Source organism: Monodelphis domestica, chromosome 7 (genome assembly GCF_027887165.1).
Source record: "Monodelphis domestica isolate mMonDom1 chromosome 7, mMonDom1.pri, whole genome shotgun sequence".
Classification (NCBI taxonomy): Eukaryota; Metazoa; Chordata; class Mammalia; order Didelphimorphia; family Didelphidae; genus Monodelphis; species Monodelphis domestica.
The window spans coordinates 149,562,877-149,578,289 of NC_077233.1; the positions used below are offsets into that span (position 1 = coordinate 149,562,877).

Sequence of the window (15,413 nt, forward strand, 5' to 3'; positions counted from 1 at the left end):
CTGGAGTAAAACTGGAGAAGTAGCTGGTGCAATGGAAAGAACACTGCATTCAGTCAGATGACCAGGATTCAAATCCTAGCTCTTCTTCACTTGTACAGTATCATAAAAACAGAGACTCAGAGATGGGAGGGATATCAGAAATCATCTAGTCCAACTCTTCTCATTTTATAGATAAAGAAACTGAGAACTAGTGAATTAAAATTATGTGCCTAACTACATATAGGTAGTAAGTAGCAAAGCTGGGTTCAAATCCAAGTTCTCCAACTCTAAATCCTGGATTCTTTTCCAGTCTACAAAAATATCTAATGACCTTGATTAGATAGCTTAAATACTCTTTACATCAATTTCTCCAAAATGAAAGGGTAGTTCTAGATGACTTCTAGGGTCCCTTCCAAGTCTAAATTTATGATTCTAGAAAATAATAAAAAGTAGAAACTAGTTCCTCCCTTTTGTCAAAAAGGGGGTGAGGGGAGAGGGGAGAATTCCAGAAATGACTATAATAAATGAACAGGTATTAATAAGCATTTTTAATTAAAAAAGATAAAATAATAAAGAGTTCTCAATGAGTAGTTTTAAAAATAAAATTGATTTTGGCAAAGAGTAAAATTCTGGCTATTAAAACCTATGATCACAGATTTTTATAACTGGAATGAACCCTAGTAATCTAGTCAGCCACCCAATATCCTATTAACTAGCACTGACTCCCTAGTTTAGTGTTCTTTTGCATTGTGGAAACAAATTTGGACTTGAAAATCCAATTAGTAGAATATCAACCAAGAAACTGTTATTTGAAAAGTCGTACAAAATTGCCATTCCTACCTTGTATACTATTCATGTGAACCACTACTAAATCTGTAACCATCTTTTTGAGAGTTGAGACCTATGATTTCCTGACACTTTTTGTTTCTTAGGAAGTAGGGATCTCTCAGTGGGGGAAACTCATTCAAGCATATAGTTAATTCTGCAATTTGGCCTTAAAGCAGTTTGGGTCACTGGGAGATTAAATGACTTGCCCAGCTTCATGGACTTGGTAGTATCTGAAGAAGGCCTGCAACTCAAGCTGCCTTGATTTTAGATTAGCAAGCCCTTTAGCTTATTCATTCAAGTCACACACACAGCCTCTCTTAACCACTTTAAACACATGGTAATAAACATATCTGCGATATAGGTAGAGGTGTATCTCAGGGTAAGCCTTCAAGGATTACTCTGAGAACAACAGGTTAGGAAAAATAAAACAATAAAGGACAGGGAAATATATTCCCCAAAATAAGTCACCCTTCTTTGTTTTTTATTCTACTAATTATGCATGTTAATTTTATTTTAATTAGTATTTAACTACAAAATGCCCTTACGTCTTGAGCAACTGTAATAGTTGGGCAAATGAAATAAAAACTCCTTTATGTCAAGTGGATACCACTTGACAATGATCCTGTAAATAACCGTGTAAATGAATCCTAATCAGAAACCTATTAAACAACCAAAAGTTCTATATCAGTCTTTAATTATATAAAGAAATAACCTAAAATAGTATTCATTTGTCAAACTCAAAATATAAACTAGGAGTAATGTTATATCATGGAAATGCATTTAGGGGACTTGAACTCTCAAGCTGCAATAATGTAATTTGAGATATTAACTTCTGGGATAAACTACCCATATTAAGACCTGAATATAGGAGATCTGGCTTTTGGTCTAGACTGGGCTACTTACCAGTCATGTGACCTGCAATGGATCACAATCTCTTAAAGCCTCAGTTTCTTCATTAATAAAACAAGATTGGGGGTGGGGGTGATTTCTAAATTCCCTCCTTGCTCTAACAGTCTATGCTTAAGAAATTAACTCTCTTCACTCTCCTACATTGGTATTCTTTCCCTGGGTGAGTAAAACTGTGAGTAAAAATTGATTTTACCAGCCTAGAAGTTTCTCTTGGGGTCTAAATATAGCATAAAAGGGAAGTGAAGGAAACCAAAGAAAGAATAAAAGGACTAATGTGAAAAAGCACAACAAAGACAGAAAATGGATATGCAAAACAGCTCAATTTAAAACATTCCTCTACTGCTTAAGCAATACCAGTAAAGTTAATCATTTCATTAACAATATTTAAAAAATTTTCCCTTAACAATATTTTTTAAATTTCCCTGTTTTTAAAATTTATAATTTGAGTTATCAATGCCAAAGCACTCTGTCAAAAATGGAAACTTATTGGGACCAGATCTACTTCTTTTCAGTATTGATTTGCTTAAATTATGAACTAAATGAGGAAACAAATGTAGCTTAAAGGAAATAAAACATAGCTGTTAGGTGAAGTTCAAGGACAAAAACAGATTCAGATGCAACTGAATCCAAATGACTGCAGTATCGAAAAATGCATTTGGGAAAAACAACAACAACACTGTATCTTTATGAGGGCAACTATTTGCGCTGTAAAGTAATCACAGAAAAGCCAAAACATTTTGACAGCACAACAGAGGGGCCACCTCTGAGCACTGGTCACATAATGCAGTCAACCCATGTACGGAGAGTAATCAATGCACAGGTTCCAGAATTAACATCTACGCATGTGAGGTTTTTTTGGTTTGTTGTTGTTTTAAAACAACTACGCTTTAAAAAAGAAATAAAGAAAGAAAAGAAACGCAAGCATAATATCATCGGTCCTGCAGTCTTTTTCTTCTCAAGGAAGCTTGCTTTTACCCTTTGACGATCTGACAACTGTACCCCCGCTTACTAACATGGCTGAGTCTCTACCGAAAAATCAGACTGTGGTACCCAAGGGGCCAAAGAGAGATGATACGAGTTTTTTTTTTTGGGGGGGGGGGTGCGGGGAAGCAAGGGCAAATCTTAAAACCATCCTTCTTACCTGCTTAGTTTCCTTTCGACTTCTTTGGTAGCTTTAGCTTCCAATTCTCTGCAGGAAGGGAAAAAGAAAAAAAGACAAGAATCACCCTAAACCCGAGTCGCTGCAGGAATTGCAATCAGGGGGCAGGCAGAGGAGGGAGGGAGCGCCTCGCGGAGGCGGGAGGGCGGACGTCTGCAAACCAGGGAGGCTTTAAGGCTGAAAGAAGAGGCGGTGGAGAGCCCGGTCAAGCCCCCCGTCCCGGCTGCTGGGGAGTCTAGGATCGGAGCCGCCGGGGATGCTGCGCGGGCTGGAGGGGAGGGAGGGGGCAGGGAGGAGGAGGAGGAGGAGGAGGAGGAGGAGGAGGCAGGCGGCAGGCGGCAGGCGGCGGCGGCGGCGGCGCAGCCCTGGCCCCAGGGCGAGGAGTGACCCGCAGCCTCAGGGGGAGGACACAGAGCTCACCTACTACAGAGCCTTTGCTCACCTCATGTGTGTAAAGTGCACGGGGAGGAGGTGGGGGGTAAGGGAGAAAGGCGCAGAGAGGCCTCAGTCCGTCCGCGGTGCTGAGGGGACAGGCCCAGCCCGCTGCAAAGCCGCCATTTTCTACACCGACCCGCCGCCGCCGCCGCCACAGTCGTCGGGACCGGAAGAGAAACAGCCGCGGCCGCCATCCCCTTCCGGGAGCACCTGCACTCCCAAAATGGCGGCCCTAGCAACCCAGCCCGCCTGGGGAGCGGGCCCATAGCAACCGGTTACCGCCCGGAGCGTCAGCGGGCTGGGCGCCAGGCTGGACCCGGCATGGGTCCAGGGAGAATTTCCCGTACCGGCTTGTCCCCGGTCGCACCCTCCGAGTGTCTCCCTGTGCTCAGATAGAATCTCTCTCTTTTCCCCTCAGTAAAAAGGAAAACTCTTCAGTATCCTTCCTTTCCCAGCCTGGCAAAAGTGACCTCCCTCTAGGCTCAGGGTTTGAAGGGGCCTTTGCTTGGGCATCTTGTCCTAATCCCGTATTTTACAGCAGGGGAGGTAAGGGCACAGAAGACTAAAGGGACATGCCCAAGTTCACAGGAGTAGTAAAGGGACACAATCCAAGTCCTTTGACTCCAGATCTAATGCCACAATGAGAAAGCTCAGGCAGTCCCTTTACCTTTTCAGTGAATGGGAGAAACAAAATAGAGTGGCCTGAGAATTAAATATATTTATCCGTAAGAGCATACATCTAGAAAGGAACTTTATTAATATATGCAAGAGTCACCTACTTATTGATAGGAGGTTAATAAATTAACTCCTCTGTGTATGGAAAAGTCATAGATCTTCATTGTCATGTATTTTGCTTATGTTGTTTAAATGTGTTTTGCTTTGAACTATCATGTCCTCTGATGTTTTGGTAAAAATAAACATCTGCCTTAAGAACTGTGGCTTTTAGTGGATGCTGATCTAAACTGTCTTGAGCCTGGGGTAGCTTTTTTTTTTTTAAACCCTTACTTTCTGTCTTAGTAACAATCCTAAGATAGAAGGAAAAGCGCTAGGCAAATGGGGTTAAGTGACTTGCCCAGGATTACACAACTAGGAATTATCTAAGAACAGACTTGAACCCAATTTCTCCTGACTTCAAACCTAGTGCTTTATCCACTGAGCCACCTATCTGCCCCTCTGGGGTAGCTTTTAAGAGTCCAAAAATTGAGGGGAACCAGGGTATATTCACTAGGATCCACAACTGCATGAGTTCAGTCAGTAATAATATTTGAGTATTTAATAATTTTTTCAAATGCTAAAATTGATCAGTTTGTGTTTTTCATAAATTATTCATCAACCACATATTTATTTACTAAAGAGAATACAACTTGGTTGTAGTGGACTGAGATTTAGAAGAATGGGGTTCAAGTCCCAGACAAGTCATTTGATATCTCAGAGCCTTCTGAGAATTTTCTCTTGAGAGAATTATATTTTTAGGTACTTAATGTATATGCTTATCTTGTAATTGAAGGGGTTACAAATGCATTTCCTTAACTGTTACAGGCATTATAAAAATGGCACCACCAATCTCACATGATTATTGTGAAGAAAGTTCTGTATAAATGTAAACTATTATTAAAAGGACCAGGTGTTCTAGTTTGAATGAGATAGTAGTGTTTGTAGATGACCTGTATAGATGAGCTAGAACTGTCCCATGTGGATTTGCCAGACTCAACTATTTATTTTATTTTGCATTATTATTACTACCAGTTTAATTTTATATCATATCCTGAGAGCAATGGAAGAACAAATAAGAATCTTAAGACAAAATACCGTAGCCAAAGAGCAAGGGAACCCTATGATAGACACTGAAAGCAAGGGAAGAGCTATCCAGAAACCTCTGAAATATCCTAGTTGGTGAATTATATATATTTAAAAGTTCCAATCATGTGCACATAAATGGTCTAGTATAATTGTGACTGGGAACAACCATTGTATAAAGGCAATTTAGAAGTATGTTAAGAAAGTGACTTTGACTGAGAGGTTCCACTGACAGGAGTATAAACCAAGAGTATCAGTGACAAAAAGGACTTCCCTCCATCTGCTGAGTATGAGCTTTTTTGAAACATTGTTCCTGAAGTTTCCCCCCAACTTTAAAATTTTGTTATAAGAAATGGCTCTCTGGGAGGAGGAGGAGAACATCAGGAAATACAGATAATGAAAAAAAGAAAAATAAAAAACATTTATTTTAATTTTAAAAAATTAAAAGGATTGAGGCACCTAGGCAGCACAGTGGATAGAATACCTGCTTGGAGTCAAGATGTGCCTGGGGGAATTTGGGGATCAAAAGTGATCTCAGATACTTTCTAGCTGTATGACCCTGGACAAATCACTTAACTCTTTGCCTAGCCCTGACCCTTCTGCCTTAGAATTATTATTAAGACAGAAAGTAAAAGTAAAAAAGGGGGCATCTAAGAGATCTAGTCAAACCCTTTCATTTTATAGATGAGGAAATTGAAGTTAAACATGTTCATTCAATATAGTTAAGTAGTAGAGTTGGGATTTGAGCTTAGGCACTCAGATTCCAACACTAACATTCTGTCCACTCTTCCCTAAATTCTTTTAAACTTTGTTGTTCAGTCATTTCAGTCATGTCCCACTCATTGTGACCCCATTTGGAGTTTTCTTGGCAAAGATACCAGAGTGGTCTTAGTCATAAGAAATAGTGTAGAGGGGGACAGGTAGGTGTCTCAGGGGGATTGAGAGCCAGGTCTGGAGGTAGGAGGTCCTGAGTTCAGATTTGCTTCAGACACTTTCTAGCTATGTGACCCTGGGCAAGGCACTTAATCCCCATTGCCTAGCCCTTACTGCTCTTCTACCTTGTAAACAACATACAGTATTGAGTCTAAGACAGAAGGTAAGGGGTACACAAAATAAAAAGAAGAAAGGAAGAAAGGAATAGGATAGAGAGAACTGACTTTTTTCATTTTCTCTCTACTTCAAGCCCTGCCTTCTTTTTCCACCCCTTCCCCATATTAGCAAAAGAGAAATAGAATCACTTTTACTTTTATAAATATGGTATTATGAAATGAAATGAATTAATGAAATGAAAATAATTAAGTGACTTGTCTAAGATCATCAACCTAGTAAGTGAGAGAGGGCTTGAACTGAAGTCTTCCAATTGTAAACCCAATACGATAGAGCTCTGTTACACCATACTGCCATCCCCATATTAGCAAGTAGTTAGAAAAAAAAGACAAGACAATGTAAGGAAGAGATGACTAAATCAGTGGATATGCTTGGTTTAATCTGCTAAGGCGTGTGTTCCTCTTTTTGTAGTGCGAAAGTTACAAACTTAAGAGACTTCATTTAGCAATAGCTATGGTTCAATTGTGTGGACAAGTATATTGGTATCACTACAAGAAGCTTTACTAAAAGACAGCAATGTTGTCATGTTGTAACCAAACCTCTTTAAAATATAACCTGTAGTGTAGAGAATTTATATACTTTATTGTTTCTTAGGCTTGTTTCTTTACAGAAATAGAATGTTCAGCATATTTCTTAATTTTAGCAATAAATTAGAGGTGAATCTTTTGCTAATTCCAAAATAGTGTCTGACATTTGAGTGAGTTCCTGTGCCTGGATTTATCCCTTCTATTGTGACCATATTTGAATTCAATATATTCTTTTTGAAAATATGTTACTGATATCTTTTGGTTTTACATCACTTATATTTTCTGACGTACCCATCTTCTAATGCTTCTCAGAGAGGCATTCTTTATAATAAAGAATAAAAAAAAAGAGGAAGAAAATTCAGCAAAACTAATTAATGTATCATACATATTCAGTGTTTCACACCCATGATCCTCCACCTCTATAAAGAATTGAGGAGGAAGACTGAGGTAAGAAGGGAATCTTCTCGTTTCTCTTTTTTGGGACCAAGCCAGGTCATTATGATTTTGAAGTATTGCAAATATATCAGTTTCAGCTGTTTTGTTTTTTATTATTATTCTTTTCATTTGCAATATAGTTATAGAGCACATTGCTTTCCCAGTTCTGATTCACTTTTTATCAGTTCATATAAGACCCTAGACAATTCCCTTGAGACTTAGCTTCTTCACAGGATTGATGGGAAGCAGTGGTGGCACAAAAGAAGACATGGAATTTGAGTCATTGGGCCCGGTTTCAAATCTTAGCTCTGTCATTTATTACTTGTGTGACTTTAAGAAAGTCATGTTGGAGCAGTTAGGCAGCACAGTGGATAGAGGGTCAGGCCTGATATGGGGAGGACCTGAGTTCAAATGTGATCTCAGGTACTTCCTAGATTTGTGACTCTGAGCAAGTCACTTAACTCTAATTGCCTAGCTCTTATAGACCCTCTGTTTTAGAATTAGATACTGATAGAAGGTAAGAGTTAAAAGAAAAAAAGGTCCCATCAATTTTCTTTGCCTCCATTCCCTCATCTATAAATGGAGGGATTAGACTAGATATACTCTCATATCTCTTCCAGCTCTAAATCTATGATCCTCTGAAATTGTGGTGGTGAGGGTCAAAAGAGACAGTGAAAAAATTCAATGAGAAAGCTGCTGAACTAGCCGTCCCAGAGACCTGAATCTACCACTTATTCTCCATGTTATCCTAAGCAAGTCATTGTACCTCTCTGCACTTCAGTTTCTTTACCTGTTAAATGATAGTTTTGGACAAGATGGCTTTAATATCTCTTCCAGCTCCTTGACTCCTAAGGCTAATGAAAATTAAGCTATTCAAAACCCTCTGTAATCCTCTCTATATGTCATTTTAGTTAGTTTGAATTCAATAATATGAAAATGTCTCGGGCACTGGAACTTTCCATTGAAAAAAAATTTTCCCCCAGTTTTTCATAGTAGCTATGCAAACATGGCTTTAAGAAAAGAATTATTTTTCTTCCCTCACCTTCCTTGATTTCTAAGATCTCTTAAAATGAATTACTTCAAAAAATGGAAACTGATTTCTGTTTACTTCCCTCCTCAGCTCCTTCTTCCCTCCTCCCCCATCCCTGATTTATTTTTCATCAGTACAGCAAACCTTTGTAGGGGGGGAAACTACTGGGTGTTCATATGTATACATGCAGCCCAGGGGCCCAGTTGTGAAGTATCACAGAGAAGTAATGGCAGTTGCCTCACATAGCTGCTTCTGGAACAGATGGGAAAAGAAGTTAAGCTCTTAGCCAAACTTCTGCAAGTATACAAGCCCTTTTCTAATACTGCTCTTCTGGTTTCTACAAGGAAGGGGAGGAGGGGCTGGAAGGCTTTGGCTTCAGTTCTAAACTCACCCTCTCCACAGCTCCCCCTCCTCCCTCCCCAAACTTCCACGTGTTTCACTTTTCCATTGCCTTATTCATCTGGGGAGAAAGAATGTTTCCCAGCTGTGGACAAGTGTGTGCAGTATTGTTGTTTTGTTTTGTCTTGAAAGAAATAATGTCTAAACTCATCTGAGAGTTCTCATCTCTTAAACTAGAGGTTAGGGGATTCCTGGCAAGGAAACTGTTAGTCCTTTCCCTTCCCCCTTCCAGGATGTTGCTGGATTCTTTAGCTCCCAGACTCAGTCTCAGCAAATGCTTTCTGGGAGGCCTCATTCAAGCAAGTTTCAGTCCTTCCCCTCATTCATATGAAATCTCCAAATCTGTGGCCCATCAAGCTGTAAATCCCTGGGATCCCCCAGATTAGCCAGTAAATTCTCTATAAATCAGATTTTAAGGTGTCCAAAGAGGTCAGCCAACAATTCCCATATTATAATCTTGGTTCTTTAAATAAAGACCACTTTTCAACTTTTATTGTCCATGTTGATTGCCTAGGAAAATATATTTATTTAAAATGTGTCCACTATGGAAATACATATCCCCCAAGCAAGCTTCTGGCACCTAAAGCTATCTTTTTTTTTTTTTAACCCTTACCTTCCTCCTTAGAATCAATACTGGTTCCAAGGCAGAAAACTGGTAAGGGTTGGGCAATCGGAATCAAGTGACTTGCCCAGGGTCACACAGTTAAAAACTGTCAGAGGCCAGATTTGTACCTAGGACCTCCTGTCTCTAGACCTGGCTCTCAATCTACTAAGCTACCCAGCTGCCCCCCTATCTTTTTCATAGTTCTAAATAATAATATTACAATGGCATGCTTACACGTGTGTATATGCATGCCCATAAGTATACATACATGAAAATTACATGGATAGGAATACCCTATAGGTATGTGTACAGCTCAAAAAATAAAGATTTATATTTTTATAAAATTTGTTCCTCTCTCATTTGGCCCTTTCCCCTGGTATACAAGAGTAGCCAGGATTGATTTTAGACAAGAAGAGGGAGAAAATCTTTAAAAGAAAATGGCTTTACAGGACAATAGGAAACAGTGCTGTATTATTGAAGAGCTCAAAGAGACAGAAGTGTGAGTGTGAGTGTGAGTGTGTGTGTGTGAGTGTGTGTGTGTGTGAGTGTGTGTGTGAGTGTGTGTGAGAGTGTGTGAGTGTGTGTGTGAGTGTGTGTGTGAGAGTGTGTGTGTGAGAGTGTGTGTGTGAGTGTGTGTGAGAGTGTGTGTGAGTGTGTGTGAGTATGTGTGTGTGAGAGTGTGTGTGAGTGTGTGTGTGAGTGTGTGTGAGAGTGTGTGTGAGTGTGTGTGAGTGTGTGTGAGTGTGTGTGTGAGAGTGTGTGTGAGAGTGTGTGTGTGAGTGTGTGTGTGAGTGTGTGTGTGAGTGTGTGTGTGAGTATGTGTGTGTGTGAGTGTGTGTGTGTGAGTGTGTGTGAGTATGTGTGTGTGAGTGTGTGTGAGTGTGTGTGAGTGTGTGTGTGAGAGTGTGTGTGAGTGTGTGTGAGTGTGTGTGTGAGTGTGTGTGTGAGAGTGTGTGTGAGAGTGTGTGTGAGAGTGTGTGTGTGAGTGTGTGTGAGTGTGTGTGAGTGTGTGTGTGAGTGTGTGTGTGAGTGTGTGTGTGAGTATGTGTGTGAGTATGTGTGTGTGTGTGAGTGTGTGTGTGTGAGTGTGTGTGTGTGTGTGTGTGTGTGTGTGTGTTGGGGGTTGGGGGTTGGGGGATAGAAAAGAGAATACCAAATGGTGAAAGGAGAGAGTCTCTTTTGTGTCTGACCTGCTTTAACCTACATATTTGCTCTACCAGGATGAGCTAGTTATGATGAAAAGTAATTGGAAGTTCCTGTCATGGGTTTGACACAGAATAGAAAAGAACTGGTTTTCAGTGATTTTAATTCACCTTAGATCTTGAGATTATGCTTGGATTCCATATTCTCTACCCAATGACCAGCCCTGCTGGATGGGTTGTGAACTCTATTGTATTAACTATGCTCTTTTGTTTGCATGGAGGAGGAGAAGCCATGGGACATCCAATAAGTCTAGAATTGCAAGATTTGGAGTGTCTTATATACTGCTTGGAAAATTCTGTCTAGGAGAGCCTGCAGGAGCAATAGATAGTCTATTATTGATCTTACTGATTCTATGCCAAGAGAGCACCATGTACGGCTAGAGGTGTTGTGTCTGATCTTGTAAGGTAACTCTGCTATGCCAGAGTCAGGAAACTAGGGTTGAATGAGATATATTAAGTCACAGGAAGATGGAGACTTGGAGTTAACCACAGATTCTAGATCACAAATTGGCATAGTCACTAAGAGAGATGGAGTTTATGAACAGAAGCTCATCCATTCTCTGAAAAGCACAGTAGGGTAGAGTGCCTTAATCACAAGAGTAAGTATGGGGTTAACTGTGTTTCTGGTTTTTCTTACTACAGCAGTGCTACCTGGTCATTAATTATACTTCCCCACTTAAGTCCTGCTTTAATAGTTATCAGAATGAAGGAAATTAGTTATTTTTTTAAAAACCTTTCCCTCTTTGAGACAGAAGAAGGGCAAAGGTTAGGCATTTGGGGTTAAGTGATTTGTCCAGGGTGATATAGCTAGGGAGTATCTGAGGCTGGTACTGAACCCAAGCCTTCTTGACTCCAGGCCTGGCACTCCATCCACTGCTCTACCTACCAATGGCCCCAGAATTAGTTCTGAAGGTTTATCTATGCCAGTGGATTACTAGTTCTGGCAGACTGCCAAGCACCTAATAATAATAACTAGTAGTTATATGGGGCTTTAAATTTTATACAGCCCTTTGTAAATATTGTCTCATTATATATTCACAACAATCCTGAGAGAGGAAATACTTTTATTATTCCCATTTTGCAGTTGAGGAAATCAAGGCAGACATAGTTTAAGTGACTTGCCCAGGGTCTGAAGCTGAATTTGAACTCAGGTCTTTCTGACTCCAGGTCCAGTGCTTTATTCACTGTGCAACTAGCTGCCTTACTATTAAGATGTGAAGGGATGAAAATCTGTTTTGGTGGAGAAGTAACTATGATAAGGAAATCACTAATCTTTGAGTTAGAGATGACAGATAAATAGATAATGTGCATTTGTTTTTAATCCATTGATAGATTTGTGATCTTATGTGGATACTGTTTTCAGTGATGTAGGTCATAACTCATCCATGCTTTCTACTCAAGAAACCAATTGACCAATCACAAACATTGATCAAGTACCTACTATGTGCCAGCCATGGTGCTGGGGATAAAAAAAAGCAAAAATGAAATTCTCTGCCCTCAAGGAGATTATATCCTATTGGTGGAAACTGCATGTACACATAGAGGTAATATAGACAAAGTAAATAAAAAACACTTGGGGAAGGGGTGTCTGCAGAGGTGATCAGAGAAGTTCTATAAGAGGTGGTACCTAAGCTTCAAAGGAAGTTAAGGATTCTAAACCATAGAGATGAGGAGGGAGTACATTTCAGTTTTGGGAGATAATCTGTGCAAAGGGGTAGAGATGGGAGATTGAATACTACATATGAGGAATGGTAAGTAGGCCAGTTGGAAACTTTGGAGAGATCAGTTTCAGTTGAGTTGCAGGAGTATGCTAGAGCTGGCTCTTAACCTCCTGGTGAGAATTCTGTGAGAGCATTTACACCTCAGAAATTGGTCAAACACTGCAAATAAAAGGGTTTTATTGATTGTCTATAGACTGATTGATTTGCTGATTGCCTAGACTTAAGAAAGGGATGGAGAAAAAGTTAATAATATAGTTTTTTTTTTTGAGATCTTGTTGTTAAACACTTACCAACACACCCACCACTAGTTGAGTGACAAAATCAGAAGTTGAAGAAGTGTATGACAGAAGAGGAAGTAGAGGCCATGAGAATTGATAGCTTTGCTAGGAATTTGGCTTTGAAAGGGAAAAGAGATATAGGATAATTATTGGGGTGAGGAGGTTAGGGAATGGTTAAGCAAGTTGTGGTACATGAGTGGTAGAATATTATTTTGCTATAAGAAATTATGAATATGATAAATATGGAAAAGTATCATCAAAATTATATTAACGGATAAAAAATGAAATAAGCAGAGCCAGGGAAACAGTTTATAGTTGTTATAACAATTTAAATAGAAACAGCAACAACTGAATGTTGTAAAATAATGACCAAATTTGTTTTCAAAAAAGAGATCTAAGAAGCCAGCTACTTTTTTTAAAAGAGAGATTATTATGCCTGTGGAGCACTGCATATATTACTTTTTTATGGTAACTAGTTTTCCTGAACTGACATTTCTCTCTTTAAAATTTTGTGTAATAAGAGACACTCTCTAGGAAGAGATGTGGAAGGCATCATTGTGAAATGTAGGTAATCTAAAAACAAAAGATCAATAAAAGTTTATTTTAAAGAATGAGATTCTAGCTGAATCTTCTCCCATGGGGAGATTTTGTTCATTAATATACCAAAAGAGGCCAAATCATTTCTATCCTCCACCGTGTCCTGTGACAGACAAAGAGAAGGAATAGTGATGGAGTTGTTTTCTGTTTCTTCTTAAGGGCATTCGTGTCTAGTCTGAGAACATTAATTCTAGAGATTCTCTCTTTGTTGACATTTTATGGGATTTCTTCTATTGGGATAACTTCTCCTATTCCAAAAGAGACTTTAGAGGTGTATCTGCCTTGAACTTGCAGTTCATAAGTCATGCACCTTCTCAGCCCCATCTCTACTAGTCCTCCTACCTCAGACTTTACCAATGACTTCTTAGATGGAAAGAAACATTTAATCCAGGTAGAAGTATTCTTGTTACACCTGAATCCATGGTCTGTGAGTATCTGCTGTCAGAATTTATATTCCATTTGATCTTGTACCTCTTAAAGTACTAATTTCTGAATCCATGAGTACATATTCCCTGCTGACATGATGATGATAATGATGATATAATAGATCTAATAATGCCTTGTATGACTCTAGCCCTTTCAAACTCATTCCTTTAAAGTAGCAAATCTCATCTGAAATACACCACAATCTTATGAGGTAGTTAAGATAGCTATTATCATCTTCATTTTTATCAGTGAGGAAACTGAGGCCAAGATAGGTTAAGTTAATTTGCCCATAGTCACATAGCACATAGTAGAATAGGTCTTCTGCCTTCTAATGCTAGACCTTTCTGATGTATTGGGATTCAACTCTATATTATGTTCTCTTAGGGTATTGTCTGTTGGGGTACCTTCCCATGTCCAATGACTGCCTTTCTAATTGTCCCATTGCTGTCAAGCATCCTTCCAAACCACTAGGCTTATAATTTTGGAGTCTTTCTCTCTCCTTGACTTTCCTATCTCCTCCCCACTCATTTGCCCCAATCCTTAAATGATTAAATCACCCCCCTGTTTGGTTCTCTAGACAACACCCTCAGCATTTTTGTACTCAATCTGTAACAGTAAATTTCATTCATTTATGTAGATGTTTATGGAGGAATTACTTGATAATTCTACTATGATCTCTTTTGATTCTGGCCTTCGTAACATCAAGCTTTTCTGAAGGAAAGGCAGTGCAATGTAATGGAAAGAGCTTTGGACTTATAGTCAAAGAGAACCTTGGTTTGAATCCTGATTCTGTCACTTATTACCTGGGTGATCTGGGGCAAGATCATTCTGGGCTTTAATTTCCATATCTATAAAGTGAGGGTATAGTTTCTAAAATATAAAGTGGTCTCTAAGGTACTCTTTAGTTCTAAATTTTATGATTTGGATTATAAGTCCCATTATGTGCTGTCTCTCTGAGTCACAATTTCTTATCTATATAATGGGTATAATATTTATTGTTTCAAATGCTCTTATGGAATGCTAAAGGAGAAAAAGAAGCAAAGGAAAAGGAAAATGTATATAGGCATATAAAACCTGAAAATCTCTTTGTCCTTAAAAAAGTTTCTTGCCTTGAGTTTTGGAGGACCCTGGAGATAAAAAAAAAAATAGAGAGGTAGCAATGACCTCCTTTCAGTCATGTTGGTCATAAAGAGTGATTGATCACTATGTTCAGACCAACATTTCTGGCCAGGCCAGAATTGGAGTTTCAATTAATAGCTTTTGAGAGCTGAATCAGCTGGTGATTGAGTCTTCTGTCTACTGAAAAGAGTCCCCAGTTTTATAACTTCTGCTCCAAATCTGTTTACCTCATAGAGAAAGAGAGAAGCAAAACAGGAGAAGGTTTTCTGTTTTAAGAAATGGTCAGGAGGGTGGGTAGTTGGTGATCAGGCCAAGCACTCAATGGAGTAGATTTTAATAAGTGTAATTATTCATTTTCTTTGTACAGTAAGTGTTCATTGATAGAGTTTGAATTGCTTATGGAACAACATGAAATCCAGAGTCAATTGCATTGAAGGGAATCTTCCAAACTGAAGGTGGAACAGCAATGTTCCATTTTTAATTTCCTTAGGTTAATAAGGGAATTATTCAGGTAGTGAAAGGGGAGGAAGTCTTAGAGTTCACAAGCACGTGTTCTCTGGTAAACATTTCTGTAGCACTGGGAAATTGGGTACACAGGGAATGAGCACCCTCTGAAGAAGCCATTGGGCTGGTGGCCAATTAACTAATTAATTGACAGCCTACTTTTCTATAGGTTGCCAAAAGCTTGACAATGAGTCATGTGTGGGTAAGAGTAGCCTCAGTAGTACTGCCAGGAGTCCATGCTACCTGACACACTCTCAATGCTGACTTCAATGGTTGTTGGTCTTAAAGAACTCCATAAAATAAATCGGAGCTTTATTGATACTAGAAATCAATATCTATTGTATCCTATGAGTAAGA

General features: G+C 39.2%; 1 protein-coding gene across 24 annotated transcripts in view; it reads right to left on the reverse strand.

Moving 5' to 3' along the window:
• TNRC6A (trinucleotide repeat containing adaptor 6A) overlaps positions 1-15,413 on the reverse strand; it is a 303,084-nt gene that overhangs the window by 114,595 nt on the left and 173,076 nt on the right. For 15 of the 24 annotated variants that reach the window (XM_056805836.1, XM_056805849.1, XM_056805845.1 and 12 more), the window contains exon 3: positions 2,858-2,905. The exons of 2 other annotated variants lie outside the window; for them this stretch is intronic. In XM_056805836.1, the coding sequence (XP_056661814.1) occupies positions 2,858-2,905 (48 nt within the window). Of the gene's footprint in view, positions 1-2,857; positions 2,906-3,317; positions 3,491-15,413 lie in introns of those variants that run through there. 7 more of the 24 variants (XM_016424098.2, XM_056805840.1, XM_056805841.1 and 4 more) reach the window with 2 other exon arrangements.